Source organism: Callorhinchus milii, unplaced genomic scaffold (genome assembly GCF_018977255.1).
Source record: "Callorhinchus milii isolate IMCB2004 unplaced genomic scaffold, IMCB_Cmil_1.0 Scaffold22, whole genome shotgun sequence".
Lineage (NCBI taxonomy): Eukaryota > Metazoa > Chordata > Chondrichthyes > Chimaeriformes > Callorhinchidae > Callorhinchus > Callorhinchus milii.
Window position 1 is genome coordinate 10,503,057 of NW_024704763.1, and position 27,532 is coordinate 10,530,588.

Here is a 27,532-nt window from a genome sequence, read left to right on the forward strand (position 1 = left end):
GCGAACTGGGTGGTAGTGAGTGATGGTATATAGTAAGACAGTGAGACAATGAGATAGTGAGGCACTGAGAGGGTGAGACAATGAGATTGTGAGAGAGGGAGACAGTGAGATCATAAGACAGTGACAGTTATTATAGTGAGATATGAGATACTGAGACAGGGAGATAGTGTGAAAGTGAGATTGTGAGAGCGTGAGATAGTCAGACAGTGAGATAGTGAGACAGTGAGATGGTGATACAGTGAAGATAGTGATAAAGTGAGACAGTGAGAAAGTTAAACTGTGAGATAGTGAGACAGAGGAATAGTGAGTCAGTGAGACAGTGAGAAAGTAACACAGTGAGATAGTGAGACAGTGAGATAGTGAGACAGATGGATAGGATAGTGAGACAGTGAGAAAGTGAGATAATGGGATAGTGAGACAATGAGTCATGAGGTAGTGAGACAGTGAGATGGTGAATAGTGAGATAGTGACACAGTGACACATCCTGGTGGAGGAATGAAATGACACTGTCTAATCCTGTGGTTCTCAAATAATTTTTTGGTACCTTTAGTGTTCAGCCACCAACACTTGCTTCGTTGATACCCAGTTTTCATATGAAAAGTAAATGAAATATAGACATATGGACATCTCAAATGGTTTTCATTTATTTCAGTGAGAAAGTTTTGACAAACCACATTTGAGAAAATATTTTTTTGCACAAAACATTGCAAGGACCAATGAACAGCACAATAAATGAAAACCATTTGAGAAGTTCATAAAAAATATTAGCAGGGGCCAGAATTGTCTACACACTTTAATCTAATTAGTGGTTAAGCGTGATTACACCAACAAACGTGTAACTAAGCTTCTTCTATTGCTTTGTGTGACGAGTGCTCTATACTAAAGCTGGCCGATAGCATCTGCACTTCTGTGTGTATGTGTGTGTGTGTTTGGTCGTATGTGTGTTTATGCGTGTGTATGTTTATGTGTGTATGGACATGGGGAAGAAACAAGGAGGAGTGAGCCTCAAAGAGTGTCAAATTCTTATCTAAACACCATTTAACCAACGGAGTGCAGCTCTCAGAATACTGATCTTAAACATACACTAGTAAACAGGTGGCTAAGGAAACAGCTCTGCTCAAGTACATTTGCAATCATTTATCCAAACTTGTCATTTATGTGAATAAGTGTTTCATGACCCATTTGTTCAGATAAACCATGCCCTCCAGTGAGTAGCAATCTATAATTAAAGGCAAATCAATTCTCATTACTATACAATAAAATAACCTCTCCATTTGTTATTCTTCAGAGGACGACTCCCCAGGAAAAAGCAATTTATAATTTGACAAACATATGTTTTGTCCCAGATTTTTTCACGGGATTTGGATGTAGATAAAATAAATCACTGACAGAAAGATTTATAATTTGTTTCCCGTGTGTGTGAGAACCCAGTTAGTATACCTCAGTGCTCAAAAAACAGTCGATTGTAACCAATTAATAATTCACAGCTATCTGGAATGTACTTGTCTCTTACCTTCACATTTCTGAGTTGTTTCCTTAAACCTATGTCCAGCTGGGCATTTGCATTCGAAGGAGCCTACAGTGTTTATACAATTTCCCCCTTGGCACATTCCTGGGATGGCCTGGCATTCATCCACATCTGGCAAACAGAATAAGCAGATTTTAGGAAGAAAGAATAATAGGAACAAGGGGAGGCCATTCAGGCCATTGAGCCTGTTCCACCAATTTTGCTCACAAAATAAACAGTCAATTCACTTTACAGTATATTCTGTGAAACGCTTTGAAACATCTCGAAAATGTGATAAAGCGCTGTATCAAATGCAAGGATTATTATTATTATTAGATCCTGTGAGATATTTTAATCCCAATCCTTGCCTTTCACGATTTTCTTGAGCAGAGCATTCCGTATCTCCACAAGCTCTGTGTGAACAGAGAGATGTTTCCCGACATCATGTTCGGATTTTAAAGTCTACTTGTATGCCAACCTTAAATGTCAGTTGGTAACACTCTTCAAGCCCCACATCAGAACTTTGAACTGACCCCAGTCTAGACTGGCACTCCAATGCAGCGCTCAGGTGAGCTGCAGTGAGCTGTCCTTCAGATGAGTCATTATACCAAGGTTCCTTCTGCCTGGTCAGGTAGATGTTAAGATTGTGTGGCACTATTCGAAAAAAGAAGGGAGTTTCTCCCGAAGTTCTGACCAACAATATGTCAGCCTGGCTCAGTTGGTAGTACTCTCGCCTCTGAGCCACATCGGAACTTGGATCTCATATAGTTGATGCTGATACTCTAATGCAATACTGTGCTGTATTGTTGAAGGTGAAGTCCTTTGAATAAGACATTAAACTGAGATACATCTGCCTGTTCAGGTGGATGTTAAAGATCCCATGGAACATTTTGAAAAAAGAAGGGAGTTTTTGCCAGGGTCCTCGTCAACAATACCCAAAATAAGATTGATTATTCACTTTATGGCTGTTTGTGGGACATTACTATGCATGAAGATAGTTTTTGGGGGAGAACAAGTTTGCAGGGCTATGGGGAGAGCGCGGGGGAGTGGGGTTGATTTGGAAGCTCTTTTCAAAGAGCTGTCACAGACACGATGGGCTGAATGTCCTCCTTCTCTGCTGTATAATTCTATGATTCTATAATTCTATGATAAACTAGCTTGTGTGTTTTCTTACATACACACAATCACTTCACTTTACAATCAATCCTGTGAAGTTCTTTAAGATGTTTTGACGACATACGATGCTGTATCAAATGTAAGAATTATTTTAAACAATGCAATAATAATACCTCTGACTGAGAGCTACCAACTAATACAAGCTGACGTCTGAAACTAACAGAACAAACTGAAAGAAATATGAATTAATAAAAAAGGAAGATTTATAGAATGGAGAGAGTGAGGGGAGACATTTACAAATAATTTACATTCTTAGAATGTACAGAGGCCACTCAAACCAACCAGTCCGTGCCAATGTTTACACTCCACGAGTCTTCACCCACAACTTACTCCCTCCCATTCCCTTCTTTTGCCCTCTCCCTCATGTGAAGGGTCTTGCTTCCTCTTGAATGCTTCTGCACTATCTGTTCAGACACCGAGTACACAATCTCACTACCCTCTGCGTGAAGTAGTTCATTCTAAATTCTCTACTGTATCCCCTAGTCGCCATCTTATACTTGTGTCCCCTGGTTATGGACTTTCTAACCAGTGGAAACAGCCTATTGATGTCAACCTTAACTAACCTTCTTATATTTTTAAGCATGTCTATCAGCTCTCCCCTTATATGTCTCTTCCCAAGCAAAAGAAGCCTAACCTATCCAGTCCATCCTGATAGCAAATGGGACATGATGGAAGAGTATTTGGACCTATTTGAGAATAACTTAACCAACAATAGTGATGAAGTTTCTGATGAACCAAACACAGAAACAAATAATCCAAACTTCCAGCTGGAGCTTCATGGATAATAGTAATAATCCTAATTGATACAGATCTTTTCATTTCAGGAGACATCTTAAAACACAAAACATGATTTAACCTTGTGACTGGGTATTTTGTAGACAGAAATATGACAGCCAGGTTGTATACAACAATGTCCCACAAACAGCCAAAAGTGAGTGACAGATTTTATTTACTGTAAGTACTGAGGCTTTGTAGAGTCCTTTAGTTTAATATTTGTACCTATATAAATATAGTTCACAATAAAACAAATCCATAATTTGCCAGTATTTTTAGTTTAGAAGTTTAAAAATATAAATATGATTTCTACAGTTTCTTGACAAATTACTGGTTAAATTCAGCGGTTATTTAATTTAATGGTTAGTTTAGTGATGGTGATCAGTGGGTTACTTTAGTGATGGTGATCAGTGGGTTAGTTTAGTGATGGTGATCAGTGGTTAGTTTAGTGATGGTGATGAGATATTACTTTCTTGTAAATTATTTCCTATATTTAGGGATGGAAAATGTTATACTTTTGTCTGTAAATAAATACAAATAAAACAACCTGATTTCTACTAATTAATACATTGTTATTCTGTGCGTTATATTGTAAACACTGAATCCATCCAATTGTTTTAAATAAACATACAATCTTCTAAATTCAAATGCATTTAGAAAAGTAATGTAATGAATGCGTGTCGGAAATCTTTAAACCCAGACACTCAGACAATGAAAGAATTTATACAGCCGGAGAACGAGCCTTAAAGCCAAAATGTTCCATGGGATCTTTAACATCCATCTGAAATGTCTTTCCAAAAGCTGGGATGGAGTTGGGATTAATCAATGTGGGTTTGCTGGGTGGGCCTCACATTCTGACATAAAGGTTCCCGTTGAGATAATATAGAATTGATCTGGAATAGCTGGTGCATACATTGATTGTTTTGTCCACTTTTGGTATCTCATGTTTATCCAAAATCTTAACATTTCTGTAATAAACAATCAAAGTTTTTTTTTACTTTGCCAGATTACAAAAGTCTTGTATTAAATCATATTCCTGGTACCACAGATATTTACAGCAAAGAAGACCATTCAGCCCATCGTGTCTGTGCTGCTCTTTTCTGAATCCAGTTACATTAGACAGAATATTGTTTTGCCAGAAGATGTGATATACTGACTGGATGTGTTATACTATTGACTGGTGTGGTATATTACTGGATAATAACAGGGGCGTTGTTGACAGATTGATGGCTGCTGTGAAAATATAGCAGAATCAGATTTTTTCAAAGTTGAAATAAAAATAATAATCCTTGCATTTGATATAGCGCCTTATCATCTCTTCGAAACATCTCAAAGCGCTTCACAGAATAAACTGCAAAGTGAATGACTGTATATTTTATGGGCGAAACGCAGTAGCGAATTGTGCACAGCAGCGTCCCACAAACAGTCGTGGATTGAAGTGACCAATTTATTATTTTTTTAAAAAGGAATTATTATCCCCAGAAAAGCAATCCGCCAATCATCTAAGAACCGGATTCTATCTACTGCTAGGTAAACAGAGGAGTAAGGAAACTAGCCCAACATTTCTCCCTGCCAGGAAACGAACCCAGGTTTCTCACTTGCGAGGTAAGTGCTCTAACCACTAAGCTACAGGATTCCACAACTGGAAATTAACTGGACAGTAAAGCTTTCTCCATCATCACTTTTGTGACCTCAAGAATACTGTGTGATGTAGTGAAAAGTTATTTCCAATGGAACACACAACAGCATGCCAGTGTTCTTTTCAGTAGTGATATTCTGCTATTTGGGTCAATGCTGAGGTGGTGAATGGCCATGTCAGCAGGTACCAGATAACTGATGTGAATATCAGTGTATCTCAGCAGTGTATCTCAGTCACAGTCTCACCCACACTGATTGTAACCCTCCTGAGCCTGGGACCGAGGTCAACTCGCAGAGACCAGGGCTTGGGCAGTAACTTTCTGCACAAAATAAGCATATTTTACCCATCGATAGCTGGAGAGTGATAGGCTTTCAACTTTTTGGAACTAATAATATCATATTAGGAACAAAAATTACTTTGAGGAAATAGAATTGCATTTTGGAAAAATGTATTGACAAAATTAATTATTTTAACAGCTCAATTTGTTTTGCTGTAAATTGTCAGAAATATTATGAATGAAAACAAATGTCTCATAACCTGAATGATTTCAAACATTACACATAGAAGCATTTAAATTAACACCTCTGAATTGGCCAACTGTTATTAATTCTGTACAGATCAAAGAACATTTAATCCCATTGGACATTCATTCAACATTCATCAATGCATAGTTGTCTACACATTATTATTATTATTCACATAGCCGAACATGTTGGCAACCCCGGTTCCTGCCACTCAGTCAGTGACCCACACGGTAACCTCCCACAGATCAGTACAGAAATAAGGAAACACTTTTGGAAACATCAACCAAAAATAATTAAATTCAATTAAAGTTAATGCTCTGTTAAGTTTTCAACAAGTCTGTATATGAATATCATCTGTTACCTTGACAAGCTCCTGTTCGGATATTGGGAATAAAGCCACGCCGGCAGGGCTGGGGCTGAGCAGGACAAATCTCACAGGGATGGCCCCAGGCTCTTCCAACTGTGGCACAACAAAGGGTTTTTGTGCAGACGATGCCAGTCAGCTGTCCTTGGCACATCTGATTGTTTACCGATGTAAAGCAGGGGCCTGTCCGATAATCTGTAACACAACAAATGTCATTAGAATAAATAAGAGAAGCCCAATTTGTAATTTAAAAAATTGTCAATTTCTTTCATTCTTAATCCAGAGGTTTAAAAGATCTAACAAGCATTCTCCACACCACAGATGTAAATTTTAGCTGCTCTGGCTATTATTTTGCTTTCTGTAATCAGTCACAGCACAAAATTATTAACATATTTATATTTCTCAGTAAGAATAGGGTGAGGAAGGTAAGATATCCTTGGAAATTTTATCCACCTGAAGCATGAGAATACGTAATGGCTCACATCCCCTCGTCCTTCACCCCCTCCCTCTCATGCCTCACTCCCTCAACCCCTTCACCCTTCGCCCCTCCGCCCCCCTCGAGCCCACCCCACCCCAGCCCCTCTGGATGCCTCCCGACAATGAAAGCTATATATAAACGCAATCTGTTGTCATTGTTCTTAAGAAAATAAATGTTCATTTTCTGATACACAATCTACTACAATGAAAATGGCAAAGGCCTGAGAGGAGGGGACACAAATCTGAACCACACATTCATATAACAAGATGTGAACAAAGAGCTGTCACATTCAGTACAAGTGGATATTTCCACTCCAGTAACTTTTCACCTTCTTAACCCAGGAGTGACTTTTTGTGCAATTAATTTGCACGCTGTTCATCATTTTCCACATTTTCAACCCAAACCCCCACCATTATTGCTCTCCCGCTGTCTTGTCAGAGTATCTGGATTGTTGTTCTATACCTGCAATCCTTCATTTGACTGAGCCATCAATGAACGACCGAATTGCCAGTTCAATTTCCTGTCCATTAACCAAACTGACCTTCTCTGTTTGTTACTCAGCTACATGACCACAACTCTCACAGGGATGGTCCCGGGATCTGTTACTGTAAAGCGCTCTGAGACGCCGTCCGGCATGGAGGGCACTATATAAATCCAAGTTGTTGTTGTTGTAGCTCAGACACCTTTCCTGACAACAGATCATTTTCTCTCCATTCCCAACACTTGTGGGAAGTTTCCCCAAACCTCCCACAAAACATTAAAGAGCAGCTTTGCCCCCAGTGGCACATGAGCCACATGTCTCCAGTCAGTCCTGTGTGCCCTATGAGGCCGGGTCCCTCAGAGAGATGTGGCACAATGCTTTTTAATGTTAAATACTGTGATATATTTATGACCTACGATAGAAATATAAGACTTCTATTTTATGTGGCCAAAATGGTATGAGAGTTGCTGAATAAATGTATTGTTAGAGATGCTAGATTTGTGGGGGAGCATTAATCCAATGTGTCACAATGAAGCACCTCCAGTCTGCTGGTTCGGGTTTCTGTGCCGCCCACAGCACAGAAACAGCTTTGGTCAAAGTGTCAAATGACAATTTGTCTATCTGTGACCAAGGGCTCCCTCTTCCTCCTCGTCCTCCTTGATCTCTTTGCTGCCTTTGATACCGTTGACCAATCTATCCTCATCCACCGCCTCTCCTCTCACCTCAACCTTCATGGTTCTGTCCTTCAATGGTTCAGATCGTACCTCTCACACCATCTCCACTTCATCTCCACAAATGCCTTCTCCTCTAGCCCCCGCACCGTCTCATGTGGTGTTCCTCAGAGCTCTGGTCTTGATCCCCTCCTCTTCAATATCTATATGTTCCCTCTTGGTGGTGATATCATTTGCAGACATGGTGTCAACTTCCACATTATGAAGATGACACCCACCCTCACCCAGGTCCACTGACTCCCCATCCCCCAAAGGATAGAGGTCAAAATTCTCGTCCTTGCCTTCAGGCCCTCCATGGCCTTGCCCCTCCCTATCTCTATGACTTGTGACCCTTACAAATCTGTCCACTTCCTCCGCTTAGCAGGCTCTGGCCTGCTCCACGTTACCCGCCTCACTCGCCCCACCATCGGCAATCAGTCTTTCTGCCCCCACCTTTTGGAACTCCATCCTACATTCCCTTCGCCTCACTCCCTCCCTTGCCTCCTTCAAGGCGCGTCTCAAAGCCCTCCTCTTTAACCGCAACTTCGGCAACCCTCCCTGCCCTCCACCCTCCCCAGATTATTATTCCCAAAAAGTGTTCCACCTGATCCTAACCCCCACTCCCTGCTCGGGCCCAAAATCCCTGACTGTTCAGGCCTTGGGACGTCGTACCGACGTGAAAGGTGCTGTAGAAATGTGATTTTGTATTGTATTCTAACATGGCATCATTTCAAAGACTATTCTCATTGAATCCTGGACAATATTCATCAAAATATCCCCAACACCTACAGCTTAACTTTGTTCAATATCTGGTTATTTTGGAATATTGCTGGTGTTCTCCCTACCTCTGTGAGCTGCTAACCCCATATCAATCTGTCTGCTCTCTCCGCTCAGCAAGCCTGATCCACGTTTGCCCCCGGCTCGCCACACCATTGGTAGTCAGCCTCTCTTCCCCCACCCTTTGGAACTCCATCCCACAGTCCCTTGCTTTGCTCCCAAAGATGGTTGTTTTCATGTAATATGTTGACCTGCAATCTGGGCAATTCGATGTGAAATGTCATAATAAACACATATCAAGATCAATACTCATTTTTTAGCTGAAATATGAAATATTAATTGGATATGAAATATTAATATGAAATATTAATATAATGGAGTCCTGTAGCTCAGTGGTTAGAGCACTCGCTTTGCAAGCGAGAGACCTGAGTTCAATTCCAGGCAGAGGGCGAAACCTCGGGCAAGTTTCCTTACTCCACACAGAGCCTAATAATAATCCCTCCAAAACCAAAACAATAATAAATTGGTCACTCAATCTATGACTGTTTGTGGGACATTGCTGTGTGCAATTGGCTGCCGCGTTCGCCCACAAATATACAGTCAATTCACTTTACAGTGTGTTCTGTGAAGCGCTTTGGGGCGTCCTCCCGACGTGAAAAGCGCTATATCAAATGCAAGGATTATTATTATTATAATCAGAGTAAACAAGGACTTGTTCCGCAGAATGTAAGTTCTATTGAATTTCACACTCAATACGGTCACTTATCTATACGTTTTATTTGGTGTAAATCAGTGAAAAATAACAGTAAACAGTATTTACAGAGCATGACAGCGTACACAACGCACACCCTGTAGGAGAGCAAGTTACTCCTCTGCAAACCTGGGATGGATTTCCCTCGGTATTTCCAGAGCAATATTCTTGCTGATGAGCAAAGATTTTGAAATAATCCCAAAATGTGTTTCAGCCTGGCGCGGTTGGCAGCACTCTCGCCTCTCAGTCAGAAGGTTGGGTTCATGCCACACGTCGGGCTTTGGAACTCATATTATTATCATTATTATTATATTATTATTACAAGAGCAGAGAGCCCAGCAACGTGGGGAGATAATGGAGTGAGGTGGAACATAGTGGAAATTCTGTGCAGGAATTTGGTGAGAGTGGAAATTTGGTGCAGAGGGGGGAAGGAGGTGCATAATTATTAAATAATTGATATAAAAAATGTCTGAAAATATGGCAGGGCAGTTAAAACCTGGTGCATGCACATTGTGTGCCTCGTGATGCTTCGTGTGTCCTGGTCAAATGCATGTATAGGAAGTGCTCAAGCTCGAGCTCAGAGTTTCTGAGCTCAGGGTTTCTGAGCTCGAGGAGAGGCTGGAGTCACTACATAGCATACGGGAGGCTGAAGAATTAATGGATCGATGGTTTCAGGTGGTGGTCACCACAACCACAGAGGGTCCAGATGCTTGGGAGAAAACTGAAGACCAGGTGATCGTGATCTCTGGATTACTCCTAGTGTCTCGTGCAAGTGAGTATAAAAACAGCAGGATAAAACACATGAATGCATGGCTGGTAAAATGGTGCGGTAAGGAGGGCATCAGGTTCCTGGACCAGTTCTGGGGCAGGTGGGGCCTCTACAAAGTGGATGGGTTGCACCTGAACAGGTCTGGGACCAACGTCCTTGCAGGGAGGTTAGCCAGTACTGGGGGGAAAGGGTTAAAATAATTTTGAGTGGGGAAGGGGACCAGGATGCAGCATCAGAGAGGAGAAACAAGTTACAGAGAGTCCTGGAAAAGCCGAACAATAAGGCAATAAAGTGTACTCCAGAAAAAGGATGGATTAGACAGGGGAGAAATGGAGAGCAGACTAAGTAGCTCTTGGAGTGCATGTGGGATGATGGGGTCACGGAGTCTGGTGCAGGAGAGGACATGAGCTACAGAGTTCTGGATGATCTGCAGCTTGTGGAGGGCTGATTTTGGGAGGCCGATAACGAGGGAGTTTCCATAGTCGAGCCTCAAGGTAGCGAATGTGTGTTTGAGGGTTTTGGCAGCCTGAGGGGTGAGGAGTTGGGTGGAGTGTGAATCCCTTGATGGTGATGCTGCCAGTGCCTGAGGTGCTGAGGCGCTGGTGCAAGCCTAGCAGGAGAGCCTCGGTTTTGCTGACATTCAGCTGTAGAATGTTGGCTCTCATCCAGGAATTGATGTCTGACAGACAGTCAGTCAGGATGTCAGTTGTCCTGGAATCGATGGAGGAGGCAGAGAGACAGAGGTGAGTGTCATCTGGGTACATGTGGAAGTTGTTCCCATATCTACAGTTGATGTTACCAAAAGGAAGCATCCAGAGGTTGAAGAGGAGGGGAAGACCACACAAGATTGTGCGGAGGCTGGAAGAGAAACAGTTGGCGGAGATAAATTGTAGGAAGCGTGAGAGATGAGACCTGAACCACTCAAGGACAGAACCTTGAAGGTTGAGGTGAGAGGAGAGGCAGTGGAGAAGGAAGGAGTTGTCCACGGTATCGAAGGCAGCAGAGAGGTCGAGGAGGACGAGGAGGCAGAGGGAGCCTGGTTCACAGATGGACAGAATGTCGTTTGTCACCTTGATCTGAGTGGTGAGCAGCACGGAAACCCGATTGGAGGGTCTTGTGAAGGGAGTGGTAGGCGAGGAAGCAGCGAAGCTGGGAAGCAACAACTCTTTCAAGAACCTTGGAAAGAAAATCGAGGTTGAGGATGGGCCATTAATTAGAAAGCCAGGATGGATCCAGGGAAGATTTTTTCAGGATGGGGGTGATCATAGCTATTTTTAGGGGGATGGGAATGATAGGGAGAGATTGATGGTGTTGGAGAGTAGAGGGGCGAGGAGGTGGAGCTGGGAGGTAAGGGAATGGGGTCAAGGGAGCAGGTGGTATGTTTCATGCTAGATATGGTGGTGATGAGAGAGGAGGGTGAGACAGGTTCAAAGATTTGGAAGGGAGGGATGGGTAGGAGTCGGAGTGTGGAGTGGGATGATGAGGGAGTGGGGGTTGGGAGAGCGGAGGCAGCTGATTGGATCCCCTCAATTTTGGAATTGAGGAAATCCAGCATCTCCTCACAATTAGAGTTTGAGGAGAGAATGGGCGCGGAGTGAGAGGGTAGACACAGAGGAGCCGGTTGGTGGTGGAGAATAGCCGAGACCGAGCTCAAACAAGGGCAGGAATGGAAGCTGAATATTCCTGGCTGCATTCAGGAGGGATGGGGGGAAAAAAAGAGTGGGGGGGTGGCAATATTGATCAACAACACATTTACAACACTGGAAAGGGACAATGTGGGTTCAAAAACAGAATCTATTTGGTTAGAGTTAAGGAGCAGAAAAGGAGCTGTTACTCTGTTAGGTGTAAAATACAGACCATCAAATAGTGGGAAGGAGACAAGACGAGCAAATCTGCAGCAGATTTCAGAAAGATGTAAAACCAATAGAGTAGTGATAATGGGGAACTTCAATTATCCTAACATAGACTGGCAAAATAACAGTGTAAAGGGCAAGGAGGGGGGAGGATTCCTGAAATGTGTGCAGGATAACCTTCTGGATCAGTATGTTTCCAGCCCAACGAGGAAGGAAGCAGTGCTGGATCTCATTCTGGCGAATGAAGTGGGGCAAGTGGAGCAGGTTTCAGTAGGAGAGCATCTGGACAACAGTGACCACAACATCTTTCGGTTTAGAGTACGTATGGAAAGGGACAATCAAAGGTGAAGATACTCAACTGGAAGAGTATATTTCATTGAGTTAAAACGGGACATAGCCAAGGTGGATTGCAAGAAAGACTGGTAGGTAAAACAGCTAACAAGAAGCCTTCAAAGAGAAGATAGATCGGGGACAGAACAAATACATTCCCTTGAAGGGGAAAGGTATGGCATCCAAAGCTCCCTGGATGACTAAGGATGTTCTGTCCTTGAATTGTTTCTTTGCATCTTTCTTCACAAAAGAAGAGGATGCAGCCAAAGCCACAGTATCGGAGAAGAGGGAAGAGAAATTTGTTAGGGTAAAAATAAACAGAGAGGAGGAACTAAAAAGGGGGAGAAGGATAAACCCGGGAACTAAAGGCCAGTCAGCCTAACACCAGTAGTGGGGAAACTTCTAGAGACTATAATCCGGGACAAAATAAATTTTCACTTACGAAAATATGGGTTAATAAAGACTTGTAAGAAAGATAGAAGTCCACGGTATAAAAGGGATAGTGGCAGCGGATCCAGAACTCACTGGGAGACAGAAAGCAGAGAGTTATGGTGAACGGCTGCTTTTCTGACTGGACGGAAGTGTACAGTGGTGTCCCCCAGGGATCGGTATTAGGACCACTGCTCTTCTTAATATACATAAATGATCTGGACTTGGGGATAGCAAGTACCATTTCCAAGTTTGCGGACGACACAAAGTTAGGGAGAGGGTAAACAGTGAGAAGGATAGGAGCCGACTGCAGGAAGACATAGACAGATGGTAAAATGGGCGACACATGACAGATGAGTTTCAATGTGGAGAAATGCAAAGTAATGCATTTTGGTAGAAAGAATGAGGGGAGCATTATAGGCGGTAATACAATCTTAAGGGGGTAAAAGAACAGAGAGACCTGGGGGTGCAGGTAAATGAACCCTTGAAGGTGGCAGAACAGGTAGATACAGCTGTAAAAAGGGCATCTGGGATTCTAGGCTTTATAAATAAGGGCATAGAGTACAAGAGTCAGGAGGTGATGATTAACCCATATAAACACTGGTTAGGCCTCAGTTAGAATACTGCGCCCAGTTCTGGGCACCGCACTATAGGAAGGATGTTAAGGCATTGGAAAGGGTAGAGGAGATTTACGAGGATGGGACCAGGAATGAGGGACCGTGATGATGAGGAAAGGCTGGAGAGGCCGGGATTATTCTCATTGGAGCAGAGAAGGTTACGAGGACCTGATAGAGGTCTTCAAAATCATGAGGGGATTTGATAGGGTACAAAGGGAAAAACTGTTCCCGCTGGTGGGTGTGTCGGTGACTCGAGGTCACAGATTCAAAACAGTCTCTAAAAGAAGCCGAGGGGAGGGGAGAAGACATTTTTTTACGCAGCGAGTTGTTTGAATCTGGAACTCAGTGCCTGAAAGGGCGGTCGAGGCCGATTCAATAACTACTTTTAAAAACGCGGTGGACGGGTATTTGAGGAGGACGGGTTTGCAGGTTATGGGGAAAGGGCTGGGGTGTGGGATTGACATTACATTGCTCTATTCAAAGAGCCGCACAGACTCGATGGGCCAAATGGCCTCTTTTTGTGCTGCACGATTCTGATTCTATGACAGTCAATACGGATTTATTAAAGGCAAATCATGTCTAACAAACCTGATAATTTTGGACTTGGATATAGTGAGTACAATCTCCAAGTTTGCAGATGATACTAAGCTGGAAAAGTAGTAAACAGTGAGGAGGATAGTAACAGACGGCAAATGGACACAGACAGACTGGTAACATGGGCAGACACGGGGCAGATGAAGTTTAATGTGGAGAAATGCATGAGAAGTGATGCATTTTTGGAGGAAGAATGAGGAGAGGCGATATAAGCTGATGGTACAATCTTAAAGGAACAGAGAGACCTGGGGGTCATATATAGTAAATCTTTGATGGTGGCCGGACAGGCAGATAGAGCTGTTAATAAAGCATCCGGGATACTGGGCTTTATAAATAGGGGCATAGAATACACAAGTCAGGAAGTTATGATGAACCTTTATAAACACTGGTTAGGCCTCAGCTCGAGACTGTGCTCACTTCTGGGCCCCATACTTTAGGAAGGATGTGAAGGAGATTGACCAGGATGGTACCAGGAATGAGGGACTTCAGTTATCAGGAGAGGCGAGAGAACCTGGGGTTATTCTCCTTGAGAATGTTAAGAGGAGATTTAATAGTTTTCAAAATTATGAGGCGATTCGATAGTGTGACCAGGGAGAAACTGTTTCCACTGGCGGGTGGGTCGGTAACCAGAGGTCACAGAACTAAAATAGTTGGCAAAAGAACCAGAGGGAGATGAGGAGAAATTTTTTCATACAGCGAGTTGTTCAGGTCTGGAATGCATTGCCTGAAAGGCTGGTGGAAGCCGATTCAATAACAACTTTCAAGAGAGAAGATAGATATTTGGGGCGGACAAGTTTGCAGGGCTACTGGGAGAGCGGGGGAGTGGGACTAATTTGGACAGCTCTTTTAAAGAGCCGGCATGAATACGATGGGCTGAATGGCCTCCTTCTGTGCTGTATAATTCTATCATTCTATTATTCTAATATCATCTAAACTGATTCCAATGCAGTTCTAGAGGAGAGCTGCATTGTTGGAGATACTGTCTTTTCTATTAAACTGAGGTCCTGTCTTCCTGCACAAGGAGATGCTAAAGATCCCAAGGCACTGAACGGAGAAGGGAGTTTCTCTCTCCCTGTGTCCTGGCCAACAATCCCCCAGATAAAATTGATCACTCATTACATGGTTGTTTGTGGGACAATGTTGTGCAAAATTGGGATGTTTGTCTATAAATGATTATTATTGCTAAATACACAGTCACTGCACTTTACAATATATCTTGTGAAGCACGTCATTCCGATGTGATAAGTGCTTTGTCAAATGCAAAGATTACTTTTATTATAATTTATCTGGGAAAGATTGTGTGCAGTCTCCACTCCCTGATTTTCTACTGTTTTAGACGTTAGCACAACTTACTGATGCTGACAAAGCTGGGCCATCCAGCAAACCACAGATTAACATATTCTAAGAATTTCAATTAATGATTACAAATAATTTCGACCATTGTAGTGGCACCACCAGTGAATGGAGGGACTCTAGTCACGGTTTGTACCTTGCAACAGAAACAAGAGTTTCTAAGAAAATCTGTTTTAAATTTAGAGAAACTAAGTTAAACATCTAAGTGTATGTAAGGAAATAGAATGTTTTGTTCAACACTGACTTTCTACACTACATGCAAAATCCAGCTTTGTTCTCCTGTAATTACATTGCAACAAGTCAAACATGCAGAAATGGTAACCACACTTAATTCTGATGTAGGATATAAAAATGACAAGTACAACAACAACAAAATGACATTTATAGAGTGCCTTTCATGTCGGGAGGACGTCCCAAAGCGCTGAACAGTCAGGTGTCAGAGCCTGAGGATGGGGGAGGGGTGGGGTAGGGGTGAAGGGGTGGGGTAGGGGTGAGGGGGTGGGATAGGGGTGAGGGGGGGATAGGGGTGAGGGAAGGCAGAGAGGTGGGAGGGAGACCAAAGACACAGTCGAAGAGAAGGGTCTTGAGACCGGCCTTGAAGGAGTCAAGGGAGGAAGCGTGGTGAAGGGAATGTGGGATGGATTTCCAGAGTTTGGGGGCAGAGAGGCCGAAAGTCCGGCCACCGATGGTAGGGCGGGTCGGCTGGGAGATATGGAGCAGCCGCAGCCTGATGAATGGACAGGTTGGTAGGGAGTCAGTAGGTCAGAGAGGTAGAAGGGGGCAAGGCCATGGATGGCCTTGAAAGTGAAGAGGAGGATCTTGAATTCAATCCTCTGAGGGATGGGGAGCCAGTGGAGTTGGGCGAGGGTGGGAGCTATGGGGTCACGGAGCCAGGTGTGCGAGAGTACACGAATTGCAGAGTTTTGGATGATCTGCAGCTTGTGAAGAGAAGAGTTGGGAAGGCCGATGAGGAGGGAGTTCCCATAATCGAGCCTTGATGTGACGAATGTGTGGGTGAGGGTTTGGGGGCCTGAGGGGTGAGGCAGTGGCGAAGTCTGGCAATGTTGTGGAGGTGGTGGTAGGCAGTGCTGGTCATGGCGTGGATGTGGGGGAGAAAGGACAGTTCAGGGTCAAACAAGACCCCCAGGTTCCTGACTGGCTTAGTGAGGTTGAGTGTGCAGCCATGGAGGCTAATGCTGCCAGCGCCCGAGGTGCGGAGGTGCTGGCACGAGCCAATCAGGAGGGCCTCGGTCTTGCTGACGTTGAGTTGGAGAAAGTTGTCCCTCGTCCAGGACTTGATGTCGGACAGGCAGTCGGTCAAGACCCCAGTAGTCCTGGAGTTCAGGGTTGAAGCACAGAGTTGGGTGTCATCCGCATACACGTGGAAATTTACCCCATGTCTGCCAAGGGGGAGCATGTAGAGGATGAGGAGGAGGAGACCGAGGACAGAGCCCTGAGGAACGCCACACGAGACAGTGCGGGGGCTGGAGGAGAAGCTGTTCGCCATGACGAAGCGGAGGCAGTGTGAAAGGTAGGATCTGAACCAGTCAAGGACAGAACCTTGAAGGTTGAGGTGGGGGGAGAGGCGGTGGAGGAGGATTGAGTGGTCCACGGTGTCAAAGGCAGTGGAGGCGTCTAGGAGGACGAGGAGGCAGAGGGAGCTGTGCTAGATAGCTGTTCACTATCAAGGGAAGGTTCCTTCAAGGTGGGGGTGATACTGGCTGTGAATAATTATTAAATAGAACACTTCTACACTTTTTCAAATTTACAGAACAGCTCATTCCGACTTTCAAAGAAGATTCTCATCAAATCATTTAAGTCTGGTTAACCTCCGTAATTCTCAGTTCAATAAATCTTGGAATAGCTAATTGCTATTTTCAGCAAGTTTATTAAACACTCTGACATTATTCTGCATGACTTACAGGAATTGTGCCACATTTACTGTAAAGAAAATCTGATTATTAAGCAGCTTGGGTTCATTTTAAACACATTGAATGTTCCACCTTAGACAAGTTGGCTCTAACTGAATACAGAATCTCTATTTTAGAAGTCTTAACAAGACTGCCCCGTAGAGACCAGCCCAACCATTCACTATTGAAAGTCACCTTTAACATTTGGACCAACAATTAAATCTGCATTGACATTCAGTCTGAATAAAGCCTTACGTCTTAGCTACAGTTCAGATATTTCCACTGAACACTCGGTATAAAACTAACTGAAACATACCACACAATCTCAGAGACAGCAGCAACTGGAGCCAGCTATAGAGAGAGCAGAGGCAGTGTATACAGAGGATTGTAGATCCAGTCTGATGCTGGGTGCTGATTACATAGAAGTCTAACAATAATCAAATAGAGTAAAGCTGCCAAACACATACTACAGGATAACAGTACGCCAACATAAGAGTCAAGCTGCTACACGCCACCCTGACAAAATCAAACACCGTTATTGATCCCAATATGATAACATCTGCTCATGTACCCAATGCCAGAGCATCCTGATAATCCTGACAACAAAAGCTGATAATAAATGATAATTATTATCATCATTATCACGTCAAAACATCTCAAAGCCCTTCATAGAATTTCACTGTGAAGTGTAGTGATTGAATTTATTTGTAAGCAAACACAATAGCCAATTTGCACAAAGTAATGACCCAGAAACAGCCACCTGGCCAAGAGGAGAACCTCCCTTCTCTGTTTAAGTAGTGCCATTGGGATTTTTAGATTTCACTTGAACAAGCAGACAGGACTTAATGTCTCATCCAGCAACTCTGACAATGCAGCGCTCCCCCCAGTACTGCACTACATTGTCAGCCTGGACTGTGAGCTCAAAATCCTGAAGTGGGACTTGAATCCACTACCTCCTGACTCAGAGGCGAGAGTGCTCCCAAACTGAGCCAAGATGACACCAAAATTGGATATTTAAACATTTAAACAATAACCAAGTCAAAATAACCATGTCAGCAATTCTTAGTAGAGAAGTTTAATTTCTCTGCAAGTTCAGAATATTCCTTGTTTTAAAATTATACTAACAAATTTGTTTCGTTCACCTGCCACCTTGGTTAGCAAATAAACTTTTGTCATCATTCTCCTAGAATCGCACTGCACTCTAACCCCTGCCCATGAATCCTGAGCAACAGCTGTGTTCACTCCTGTTGTCTTTACTACATATTCATCTGGACATCACTTTGAGTCACACCGTTTGTTTCGGTAACATCTGCGAACTATAATACCTTGAGTCATTTTAAAGTCAACTGATCATTGTAGACTCTTATTCATCTTTTCATTATTTGCTCATCACAAAATATCTTGAACATTACTATAGAATTGATACCTGTCTTTCTCTTTTAATGTGTAATTCATCAGTAAGTATTCCATTTGCCTGTTGTTAGGACTCTCAAGACCTCAAACAACCCCAGCCAAAAAACCTATTGCCAGTCAGAAGGAGGTGGCATTGCCACCCAATTAAACCACCCAAGTGGATAGGGGGAGTGAGAAACAGGTATAGGGATTGGGATTGGGATTGGAAGCAAAGTTATTCTGTTAGTTTAGCATTAATGGTACATTTGTATGCTGCCGAGAATACTGTATCATCTTAAGCAGCCAGCCTTCTTGAAATTACCTATATTTTATTGTTTTCTTTAACAACTGTGATTGTCCTGTCCTGAAAGCTAGAAATGGTGATGTCATTTTCTGTCCAGAATGAAAAAAAGGTAATGCCAGATTTCACCATCAAGCACCAGTCAGTAATGGTAACAAAGACATGATGGAGTCAAGAGAATGGTAGAATGTCTGCCACACTTACTTTTGCCTGAGGATTATTGCAGTAGAGATATGGTCTACACAAGCAGTGGCTGTTAACAAGCCCCACAGGACTGGAGCTGAGTACACAGAAACCCATGGAGAGGTTTCAATCTTTGGTCTTTTAAATGTAAGCATTGACCTGTTGAGGTGTAGTGACAGATAAATGCAAAGATCCCTTCAATCTGGCCCAAGAATGTTGTCTCAAGTCCAGTCTCAAATGGCCAGAGACTGCACCAAGGTTTAATTTTCTTCTTCACACAAACCCATTGTGACCAATATCAAAGGTGGCATAGTGCTCCTGAATCATGTTTTGCCCTTATAATACATCTCCAAATTAAGATCAGCTTGTAGTGTCAGCAAGATTCATAAAATCTTAAAGGCCTCTGCTGAAGCAAGTAGATGGTTCCAGGAGAAAACTGGAACCCGAAATACTATCAAAAATGTAAATTCCTTTTCTTCCATTTGGAGAAAACGGCTGAGGTGGGGATGTGTGAAGAGCTCCACCACTTTCAGAAAGAAAACAAACTAAGAATAATAATTATTCTTGCATTTGGAATAGCACCATATCATGTTGGAAAGACGTCTCAAAGTGCTTCACAGGATTTAATGTGAAATGGAGTGACTGTTTTTGTGGAGAAACAGAGCAACAACAACAGCAACAAAATTACATTATACAGTGCCCTTTCACGTCGGGAGGATGTCCCAAGGCGCTGGACAGACAGAGCTGGAGGTCAGGTTCGGGGAGGGTGGAGGGCAGGGGGGGAAGCAGGGAGATTGATAGCACAGTCGAAGAGGAGGGTCATGAGATGGGTCTTGAAGATGGCGAGGGAGGGGGCGAGACGGAGAGATTGCGGGATGGAGTTCCAGAGGGTGGGGGCAGAGCAGCAGAAGGCCTGCCTGCCGATAGTGGGGCGAGCAAGGCAGGGGCACAGCAGCACAATTGCGCTCTGCAATGTCCATGAAACGAGTGACCGATTTGAGAGATTATTGGCCAGGGCACTGGGAGAATCTGTCTTCTCTTTTCGAATAGCGCCGTGGGATCATTAGTGTCCATCTGATCAGGCAGATGTCCAGGACCTTGTTTTAACGTCTCATCCAAAGGCGGCACCCCCCGGCACCTCTGACAATGGGATTTTACCTTGTCAGAGGTGTCGTCCTTGATGAGATGGTAAACCTGCAAACTATATGAAGGTTGTAAGTTCAAGTCCCGAAGTAGAGTTTGAACTTAAGAACTTAAGAACTTCTGAATCAGAGGCGAGAGTGCTACCACTGAGCCAAGCTAGCTTTCAACATTAACAGAAGCCAAGTGAAAAGCAGTCCAGCTAAGTGACTGCTCTGCCCCTCCAAGTCCTTGTTTATACCAATTAGCCCCAATAGAAAATTCTCCTTCTGACATCCAGACGTTTGCTAACGTTCCTGCACAGATGGAGGCTAGATTGATTTTGAGGACTGATTGATTTTGAAGATATGTACACGGCCTGTGTATTCAGAGCTGCATTCAATACTCAACCCTAACCCTAATCTCCATGCTTAAGCCTGAATTTAATCCATTTTCCTGCACAAACTGTCTCACTGCAGTTTTAATGAGAAGAAAACTGGAGCGTAGCAGTTTCCTATTAACCCTGAAAGCCAAAACCCTAACTCGGGTGGTTTTTGCTGGACAAACAGTGGGAAGCTTGCCAGACAGTGATATCAATGGCAAGCTATGCGGTTTTAGATGGTTAAATTCCAGCAGTTACCCCATCGCACACTTTGGGGTTCCCAAATCAATGTAGGCTGAAAATTTTGTATGTTTAACTCTCACCTAGGTTTCAATATTCTTAAGAATAGTGATGGGTTTCTGCTTCCATTATACTTATTCATTCCTTACTTAATAATGACAAGTCTAGCCTTGGGACGTCCTCCCGACGTGAAAGGCGCTCCGTAAATGTATTTTTGTTGTTGTTGTGTCAGACATTCGACTGACGAAAAAATGCTGCAAATGGGAATTTATGCACATTTCAGGACAGACATTGAGCTACGCATTGAGGCTTGATTCAAATCCCTGTTCTTCCTGGTGACATGTGTTAAATATTTAAAGATGTGTGCCCAGTTTCATTTCAGAATCATTCAGCCAAAGCTGTTTCCTTTCACTCCAGGACTGGAGCTATTTTCAGTCTCTATCGCTGCAAACAGAAGCTGCAGTACTCACTCCTGAACTCACTCCTAAATTCCCTATGCCTTGCTCTTTTCTATATCCTCCCACCTGAAGATATGTCAGCTAATTGGGAACCTCCTAAGATGGGGGCGAGGTGGGAGTGGGGGGAAAGGATACCAGGGAGAGTGAGGGGGTGAGGAAGGTCAGTCAAAAAGGTAAGTGTTGATGCAGACTTTGAAAGTGGAGGGCCTAATTGGAGTGACTCCTGAATGGAGTTCCAGACAGTGAGGCAGAATGGCTGAAAACCCGCCTACCAATGGTGAGGCAGATAGGGCAGACATAACGGAGGTCACTGAGGTGGGGTAAGACCTGAAAATTTTGAAAGTGAGAATGAGGATCTTGAACTCGGAACAGAGCTGGTGTGAGAGAGGACACGGGCTGCAGAGGTCCAGATAGTCTGCACCTTGTATAGAGTTAGTCTAACAAGTTGATTGGTGTAATCAAGCCTGGTCATGATGAAGTCATGTTGCATAAAAATACAAATAATTTGAATATTTGTTTGTTTTATTCAACTGAAAAAGCTCAAGGTTCAATTCAAAAATTGAAACAAAATTTTAAAAAATGCCCCCCTACCCCGCCATTTACTCCTGCACAGAATCCTGAGTTTCGTGGATGTTGGGAATGGTTCTCAACAGGCCCCAATGTCTTTAAAAGACAGTCAAATAACAGCATGTCACAAAGACAGAACTTCATGTTTACAAATTTAAAGTGTCGAAACATTTCAAAAGCATTTCAAAGTAATTACTGTCATGCTTAGTAACTTTGTGAAGACAGTGGCCAAGCCGTGGAGATTCACAAATAATCTGAAAGATATTTTGACCTGGACACTGGGAGAAACTCCTTTCTCTTTTCAAATAATATTGTGGAATCAACAATGTAATTGCTTCCCATGTAAAGGGCAATTTGAGGACACAGACCAGGAAAGTTTCCAAACCCAGAGGGGAATTAACAACTAGAACAGGTTACCAAACTAAGATGAGTTCAATCAGATCAAGAAAAAGATTCTCTGTGTACATTCTTATTGAACTCATTGCACATAGTATAAAAATGCCAATTTATTTTTAGTTGTGAAGTCTAGGATTTTTTTTCTAAATAAAACAAAGCTTGAATATACCAGAAACAATTTGTTACTGAGCTTTACAGAAAACTAGCCTAGCCCTCTCTTAACACTGCCGTGTGTGTGATTGGAACTCACCGAAGAGCTATGTTATCAGATGAACCACTCTACTGCCCACGTGGTCAGAGATATAACACGATGTGCACAGGTTATGTCAATCACTTTCATGTGTGCCAGCCTGGCTTCGTAAGTAGCACTCTCGTCTCTGATTCAAAAGATTGTGGGCTCAAGTCCACTGTCGCGACTTGGAACTACGATGAATGATTAATTGAGGGATTGTTTGCCAGAACAACGTGAGAAACTCCCTTCAGTTTTTAAAATTTTGCCATGGGATTTATCATAGTCTACGCTGACTCAGTGACTTGGGTCAGCCTCCCAACGTGAATGGTGCTAATATATAAATGTAAATCTTATTTTTATTGTATTTGCTGACACTATAATGCAGTGAAGGGGTGTGTGCTGCACTGTTGGAAGCACCGCCCTTTCAGATGAGATGTTAAACTGAGCTCCAGAGCTTGAAGGCCGCTATATAAATACAAGTTGTTGTCATTGGATGTTAAAGATCCCATGGCAATATTTAAAAAACGGAAGGAAGTTTCTCCCGTTGTTGTGGCAAACAACCCCTCAATTAAAACTGGTCATTCATTTTGTGGCTGTTTGTGGGACAGTGCTGTTTGCAAATTGGCTGCCATGTCCACCTACAAAATACACAATCAATACAATTCAGAGTAAATCCTGTGAAGCACTTGGAGATGTCTTCCTTTCGTGAAAGATGCTATATCAACACTCAAAGCAGAAAAGTCACCTGGCCCGGATGGGATGCATCCTAGATTGCTGAGGGAAGTTAGTGGGGAAATAACGGAGGCTCTGGCCACAATCTTTCAATCCTTTGGATATGGGTGGAGTGCCTGAGGAATGGAGGGTTGCAAATGTTACATCCTTGTTCAAAAAAGGGGAGAGGGATGAATCTGGTAACTACAGGCCAGTCAGCCTAACGTCGCTGGGTGGGGGGAAATTTCTCAAGACCATAATCCGGGACAAACTTTTCACTTGGAAAAACATTAGTTAATAAAGGACAGCCAACACAAATTTGTTAAAGGCAAATCTCTGTCTAACTAACTTGATCAAGTTCTTTGCTGAAGTAACAGAGAGGATTGAGGAAGGTAGTGCAGTTGATGTTGTGTATATGGACTTTCAAAAGGCTTTTGATAAAAGTGTCACATGTTAGCAAAATTGAAGCCCATGGGATTAAGGGAACAGTAGCAGCATGGATCTAAAATTGGCTGGGAGACAGAAAACCGTGGTAGTGGTGAATGGTTGTTTTTCAGTCTGGAGGGATGTATACAGTGGTGTCCCCCAGAGGTCGGTATTAGGACCATTGCCCTTTTTTAATCCTTGAATATAAGGAGTAATGTTTTAAAGTTTGCAGATGACACATCACTTGAAAACGTAGTAAACAGTGAGGAGGACAGTAGCAGACTGCATGAAGATATAGACAGACTGGTGAAATGGGCAGACACATGGCAGATGGAATTTAATCCAGAGAAGTGTGAAGTGATGCATTTTGGGAGAAGGAATGAGGAGAGGCTTTCAAATCCACTTTCAAATCCAACCTAAAGACTTTCCTTTCTAATCGTGTTTACGGTTACCTCCCCACTCCGTCTCCCCCTAGCTCGTTGTCATACTCCACCACTGTGAAGCGCTGCGGGACGCTACCCCGGTGAAGGGCGCTATAGAAATGCAAATTGTTGTTGAGGCCATATAAAATAAATGGTACAATTTAAAGGAGGTTCAGGAATAGGGAGACCTGAGGGTTCACATAAACAAATCTTTGAAGGTGGCAGGACAAGTTTACAAAGCAGTTAAAAAAGCATTTGGGATCTTTGGCTTTATAAATAGAGGCAGAGAGTATAACAGGCAGGAAGTTATGTTGAACCTTTACAAATTACTGGTTAGGCCTCAGCTGAAGTATTGTGTCCAAGTCTGTGCACAACACTTTAGGAAGTGTCTGGGCCTTGGAGAGGATGCAGAGAAGATTTACAAGAATCATACCAGAGATGAGGGACTACAATAATACCAAAAATGTGGAGCTCTGTAGCTCAGTGGTTAGAGCACTTGCCTCGCAAACAAGAGGACCTGAATTTAATTCCTGGGCAGAGCGAAATGTTGGGCAAGTTTCCTTACTCCAACTAATAGTAAGTAGGAACCTGGTTGTTAGTCGATTGGTGCATTGCTTTCACAGGAGTAATAATCCCTTTAAAAATACATAAATCAATAAAATAATAATTTGGTTACTCAATGCACTGTTTGTGCGACACTGCTGTGCGCAATTGGCTGCTGCGTTTCGCCCACAGTCAATTCACTTTACAATATATTTTGTGAAGCGCTCCAAGACATAACAAAGACTTGATAAGGCACTATATCAAATGAAAGAACTATTATTATTTATTATTACATTTATGTGGAGAGACTAGAGAGGATGGGATTATTCACCTTAGAGCAGGAAGGTTGAAGGGAGATTTAATAGAGGTTTTTGAAACTATAATGGGTTTTAATAGAGTAGTTAGGGAGAAACTGTTTCCTCTGGCAGGTGGGTCAGTAACCAGAGGACACTGATTTAAAATAATTGGCAAAAGAACCAGAGGGGAGAAGAGAATTTTTTTACCCAGAGATTTGTTACGGTATAGATTGTACTGCATGAAAGCGTGGTGGAAGCAGATTCGATAACAGACTTTCAAAAGGGAATTAGATAGGGACTTAAAAAGGAAGAATTTGTAGGGCTAAGGGGTAAGAGCAAGGGAATAGGACTGATTGGGCAGTTCTTTCAAAGAGCCAGCACAGGCATGCTGCGCCAAATTGCCTCCTATGCTGTAAGATTCTATGATTCTAACTGTTGTTTAATGTATAAGTCAATCAAAATCTTTATCAACCGTTTAGTTTTCAAAATAATAAAAACCTTTTTGGCCTCCAAACTCTCGTGCCCTTTTGTTTCCTCTCTGACCCACAGAAAGAGATGGATGGGTAGAAAGTAAGGCCTGAGACATTCTAACAGTCCACCACCTGTAAGTTTTGATAACTGTTTATTATAGTGAAGGATGCCAGTGCTGAGCAATTAAACATTTTTCATGTCTGAAAAACTGGGACGAGGGGCAAATAATGAGAATCACCATGCAAATTTAGAGCAATCTGGAGAGTGGCAAAGTGGCACGTGTCAGGCTCAGTCATGTCACTGTCACTCTATCAGTTAGACCATTGTGGGTCCAATTGAACCCTCCATTGGGAAATCACAGTCAAGACTAACATTTCAATACAATGTCAGAACCACAAGTGAGAAGACGTTGATGGGAGCCAAGGAAGATAGCTTCCATCTTGTCAATATTCAACGCAGAAAGTTGGATCTCATCCAGTCCTAACATAACATGTAGGAGCAGGAGTAGGCCATTCGGCCCTTCGAGCCTGCCCTGCCATTCAATCATGGCTGATCTTCTAATCTAACTCCAGCTAATAACCTGACGCTGCCTTATCCCCATATCCCTTAATCCCTTTTGCAATAAGAAATCTATCTCTCAGTCTTGAATATGATCAAGGACTGAGAGTCAACAGCCCTTTGGGGTAGTGAGTTCCATACATTCACTGCCCTTTGAGTGAAGAACATCTTCCTTAACTCAGTGCGAAAGGGATGCCTCTGATTTTAAGGTTGTGACCCCTGGTTTTAGTTCTCCAACCAGGGGAAACAATCTCCCACTATCTACTCTATGCCCTTTGATGATCTTATAGGTTTCTATAAGATCCCCTCTAATTCTTCTATATTCTAGAGAATATAGACCCAAATTGGTCAGCCTATCCTCGTAACTCATCCCCTTCATCCCTGGTACTAACCGAGTAAATCTACATTGCACCCCCTCCAAGGGAAGTACATCCTTCCTCAAATAAGGAGACCAAAACTGCACACAGTATTCCAGGTGTGGTCTCACCAGGGCCCTATACAGTTGCAGCAAGACTTCTGTTAGCATAATGGTGCAGAATTAACATACTAACAATGGGTCAAAAAGGGTGAGAGTTCATGGAACATATGGTACAAAGAAAGAGGGTTGAAGGGAACATGATTGGATATGTTAATAACGGGTTGTAAACGACTGACAAGAGATTGGAGGAAGGTATAGAGGGAGTGGGATGAGAGTATAAAGACTCTCAAAGAACAAAGAACAAAGAAGGAAAAACAGAAGGAAAAGATCGGAGGAGCACGAGGGAAGACTTGATGGAAGATCAAAAAGCTTGAATACCCAGACAAGACAGATTGGAACCTCGGCTGCTGAACCGCGGTAGTATTGCTTTGTTGTAATCCCTCCATGGTGTAACTTTATGGAACTAGTAAAGTTTGGCTTAACAGATTTTGCCTAAACGGAATGCTGGGTGACCTTTCTTGATATCCAACACTTCCCTACTCTTATACTCTAATCCTTTCATAATGAATGCGAGGAATCAAGGAATCAGTCAGAGCCTCGGTGGACATGGGGTTGCAACTAGCACGAAAAGTAGATTAGAATGGCATGTACATAAATGTGGAAGTTAACCCCGTGTCTGCAAATGACATCACCAAGAGGGAGGACGTAGATGAGGAAAAGGAGGGGGTGAAGAATGAAGCCCTGGGGTGAGTCACACGTGATCATGTAGAGGCAGAGATAAAATAATAGCAGTGGATCAAATAGGACTTGAACTAGGAGAGTGGGGTCCCGCTGAGGTGAATTAGGGAGGAGAGATGGTTGATGAGGATGGTTGGTCAACTGTGTCAAAAGAGCATAAAGGTCCAAGAGGCAGAGGGAGTCCTGGTCACAGCATGATAGGACGTCATTTGCAGGGTTAGCAGGAGCTAAGTATGAGGAATCCCTGCCTCCAGTGACTATCTGCCCTTATAGGTTCTGCTGATGAGTCAGGTTGTGTTGTCATCGCAGTGCTCTGGATTACTGCAGACCCAACTGGCTCAGGAACTGGCCGTGAGACCGCCACAGAGGGCTGACTCGATTCAGACATTCTGTTGTCAACCTTAGAGTCACTTCAGATCCCAGGAGACCCCGCTTACCTCCCCCTAGGGGATAGTTACTGTTTCTTCAATTGACATCCTACAAGCACAGGTTTGAGCCCTCACTAGTTGGATGGCAGCTTCCTGGTGAGCAGCACAGCTCAGTATGAAATGGTGAGAGCATTTCTACCATCTTCCTGCCCACAGCTCAGATACACCTGTTCAATTTTGATGCTTAACACAATTACATGCCAAGTGTGTTCATG

At 43.1% G+C, this 27,532-nt stretch overlaps 1 protein-coding gene across 1 annotated transcript in view; it reads right to left on the bottom strand.

Moving 5' to 3' along the window:
* The window catches only part of LOC103190448 (fibrillin-2-like), a 225,936-nt gene that overhangs the window by 148,640 nt on the left and 49,764 nt on the right, over positions 1-27,532 (bottom strand). The window contains exons 4-5 of the mRNA XM_042342958.1: positions 5,982-6,179; positions 1,514-1,639 (exon numbers count right to left, since the gene is read on the bottom strand). Of these exons, the coding sequence (XP_042198892.1) occupies positions 1,514-1,639; positions 5,982-6,179 (324 nt within the window). The remainder of the gene's footprint in view (positions 1-1,513; positions 1,640-5,981; positions 6,180-27,532) is intronic.